The 3,511-nt window shown below is 43.9% G+C and overlaps 1 protein-coding gene across 1 annotated transcript; it reads left to right on the top strand.

The window, feature by feature from the left end:
• The first annotated feature begins 2,691 nt into the window (after positions 1-2,691).
• LOC117018001 (ferritin heavy chain-like) lies at positions 2,692-3,240 on the top strand. Its single transcript, XM_033098697.1, has one exon. The coding sequence runs from the start codon at positions 2,692-2,694 to the stop codon at positions 3,238-3,240; it is 549 nt and encodes a 182-aa protein (XP_032954588.1).
• Positions 3,241-3,511: the final 271 nt, after the last annotated feature.

The following is a 3,511-nucleotide window of genomic DNA, read 5'->3' as shown; positions in this document are numbered from 1 at the left end:
AATGCATTTTGGAGAATAAAATAAATAACGGTTTAAAGATTATGTAGGGTGCCAGATGGTCACTGGACTTATTAGGGAGACCACTTCACAGACTGTGTAGGTGTCTCACCACTGTGATATAAACCTGCAATCTGAAGTTCAAGAATACTGAATGTCAACTATAATTACACACACACACACACACACACACACACACACACACTGGGTGTGCCAAAAAATGTATACAACTGCACACTTTGGTCAGTGTTGCTCAAGAAGTAGTTTGCCATAATTAGAAGTGTCTGGATGCTGACGGTAACCATTTTGAGCACCTCTTGTAATTGCAGAAGTCAAACCTGAGTTATCTTCATCTTTGTTATCGGTATATATTGAATACTACAATTTTAATAGGTTTTTCCTTCCTTAAATAGTGCATACACTTTTTAGCACCGTATGTGTGTGTGTGTGTGTATACAGATAGATACATAGATGACATAGATATTTTCACAGAATGCGGAGTACACCTTGGGAATATCGTCAATGGAATTGTAACAACTATATACAGTGTCAGAAGGGTAGTAGTTGGGGGGGGTTATCGCTTTGGGAGGGCTGTCAATGTCTAACTAGTACATTGTTTTGTACACCTGAAACTTACTGAAAAATGATTTAAATCCATTTAAAATTTTTTAGACCTGTTGCATGGTCCAAAAATAAGGTCAGTCTTGGTCATTGTTCCATGTGCCCTCGAAAATCATATGCTTCTAAACCAATGTTTCTAGACATTCCTCTCTTATGACTCTGTACTTTTTCTTAACATGAGGATTGTTTCTTCTTTTTCTTCCTTTCTTCTCCTGATTATAACCATAATAGTTCATTGGTTGGCTACAGAGGGTAGAAGTATGTGGCTTTTGAGTCATGTGAATGCTTAACTATTTAAAAATGAGTATTTGTATTTCTAAAAAGGGAAAAATGATATAACTGATCTATGGTGGTGGTTTGGACACAGAAACAATGATCTCAACATACTAACTGGCAAAGATAGAGATAGCTAACCAGCCATTATGAGGAAGTCCGGCGATAGAAACAGGGGACACTTCCAGACCGATAAAACCAGAGAATTTAAAATACCTGCAACACAAGGCAAGGCATACAAGGAAAGTTCAAGAAGAGAGTGAGTGAAATCAAAGGATTATAGAGGGTCCTGGGTGGACTGTGACGTTAAAGAGCTACTATCTGAACAACTGATCTGTTTGCTGCTGTCCTGCTCTGACCCTACCCCAACCTTACTTACATTGGACAAAACCATTTGGCATTGGATCCGCTTTAATCTCCCAAACTGCACTCCAAGGCACTGAATTATTTGAGGAAGAAGGAAACCAACATAGAGCAAATCAGAGACAATGCCAACTTGCATAGCACAAGGGAAATAAAACAGAAGGGCACGTCTACCTACAAGACAGATCCCAGAAGTCTTCCAATGTTAGACAAATGCCATCCTTTTGGCATTTGGGGGCTCCCTATCCTACCTGCAATGTATCCCCAAAAGAAACAAATTCATAATTGACTCACTCACCCTTCCCATTCAGAGAAGCCTGGTAGAGAAATGGACATTACAACTGTAGGTCAGATCCATGCCGATTACCTAGGCTAATCAAATGTGTGCATGACTACCAATTATGAAAGCAGAAATGTTTCCTTTTTTTTGCAATCAAAGTTTTTTGGGGTGACAATTGTTAGTAAAGTTACATAGATTTCGGGTGTACAATTCTGTATTACATCCTCTATAAATCCCATTGTGTGTTCACCACCCGGAGTCAGTTCTCCTTCCACCACCACATATTTGATCCCCCTTACCCTCATCTCCCACCCCCCAACCCCCTTACCTCTGGTAACCACGAAACTATTGTCTGTGTCTATGAGTTTTTGTTTCTCATTTGTTTGTCTTGTTCTTTTGCTGTTTTTGGTGTATATACCACATATCAACTGTTTCCCAGATGTTTGAGGATATGTAAGAGATGATCATGATGAACAAACAGCTGTTTCGGGAAAGCAGAAAAATATTTTACATATGTGTGTGTGTATATATATATATATATATATACACACACACATACATATATACAAACATACATATATACATATATCAAAATATCTTTGTATGAGTATATATGTTTATATATATTTATATATATTTATATAAATATATTATACGAAGAGGAAGAGAAGTTTACTTAAATCTTCAAAGGAATATTCTCACAATTTTAAGAATAATTCTCTTTTATTTTTTTACATGAGAACAGGGTGCTATTCAAGGGAGTAACCAGAATATTAGGAAGTCCTTGGAAATAAGAAATTGCTACATTAAAAACTTTTAGATGCCTAGTACTAAGCCCAGGGTCCCCTGCCCCTACAAGGCTGGGATGGAACCTCGAACACAGAGCCCGCTCCCCTGGCCCCTCCCCCACCCGAACCACAAAGGCCTCCACCCCGCCCCCCAGCCTTCAACGGAACTCATTTCCGGACCCCTCCTAAAGCTTCCGCCCTGCCTCAGAGCCCAACTGAGGGCGTCCTCCTGGTCCATCCTGCGAGTTTGCTGAGGTACCTGGGAAAACCGCCCCTGACTCAGCTTCTGGCTGCCCTGGTCGCCTGCTCCTGCGACACTCCAAGGCCCAGCCGCCGCATTCGCCCTCGCCTCGGCCCGCACCTCCAGCCATGAGGACCGCGCCGCCCCCGTTTGTCAGCGAAAACTACCACCCCGAATGCGAGGCCGCCATCAACTACCAGATCTCCCTGGAGCTCTATGCCTCTCACAAGTTCGAGACCATGGCCTCTTACTTCAACTGCGAAGACGTGGCCTGGAAGCCCTTCGCCCAGTTCTTCCTGCAGCAGTCCAGCCTGGAGCTTCAGCATGCCCAGAGCCTGATGTGGCTGCAGAACCAGCGCGGGGGCCGCCTCAGCCTGCAGGATATCTACAGTCCTGACCCCAGCTGCTGGGAGAACGCCTTAACCGTCATGGAGTGCGCCTTCCACCTGAAGATGAGCGTGAACCAGAGCCTATTCGATCTGCAGCACCTGGCCACCGAGATGAAGGACGCCCACCTGTGCGACTTCCTCAAGAGTCACTACCTGTTAGAGCAAATGCAGTTCATCCAAGAGCTAGAGGACCACATCACCAACCTGCGCAAGATGGGAGCCCTGGAAACCGACCTGGCAGAGGACCTGTGTGCTAAGCTCGCTGTGCGTGACAGCCACAAGAACTGACCTTGGACGCCTGCCCTATAGCCATTGGGTGACTTCCCCTGGTCACCATGTTTCTAATGCACATTGCAGAATTTCCCTTGCAAAACGTTTAATCGTTTCCTTCAAGTTTTGCAATTTTTTCCAATAAAGTTAATGGTTCTTCAATAAATAAAGGTCTCCGGGTAATTGGTGTGTGCAAAACTGTCACTGTCTCAGGTTTAAAACAAGTATCCCGGAGCCTCTCCAGCCGCGCATGCCCCATCCACATGCAGCCCCAGGTCTTGGGAATGGA

The sequence above is a fragment of the Rhinolophus ferrumequinum genome, chromosome X, assembly GCF_004115265.2.
Source record: "Rhinolophus ferrumequinum isolate MPI-CBG mRhiFer1 chromosome X, mRhiFer1_v1.p, whole genome shotgun sequence".
NCBI lineage: Eukaryota > Metazoa > Chordata > Mammalia > Chiroptera > Rhinolophidae > Rhinolophus > Rhinolophus ferrumequinum.
This window is presented reverse-complemented; position numbering and strand designations above follow the sequence as displayed.

Bases quoted from the DNA above. Each gene is read 5' to 3' on its own strand.
- LOC117018001 (XM_033098697.1), top strand. From the start codon at position 2,692: ATGAGGACCGCGCCGCCCCCGTTTGTCAGCGAAAACTACCACCCCGAA.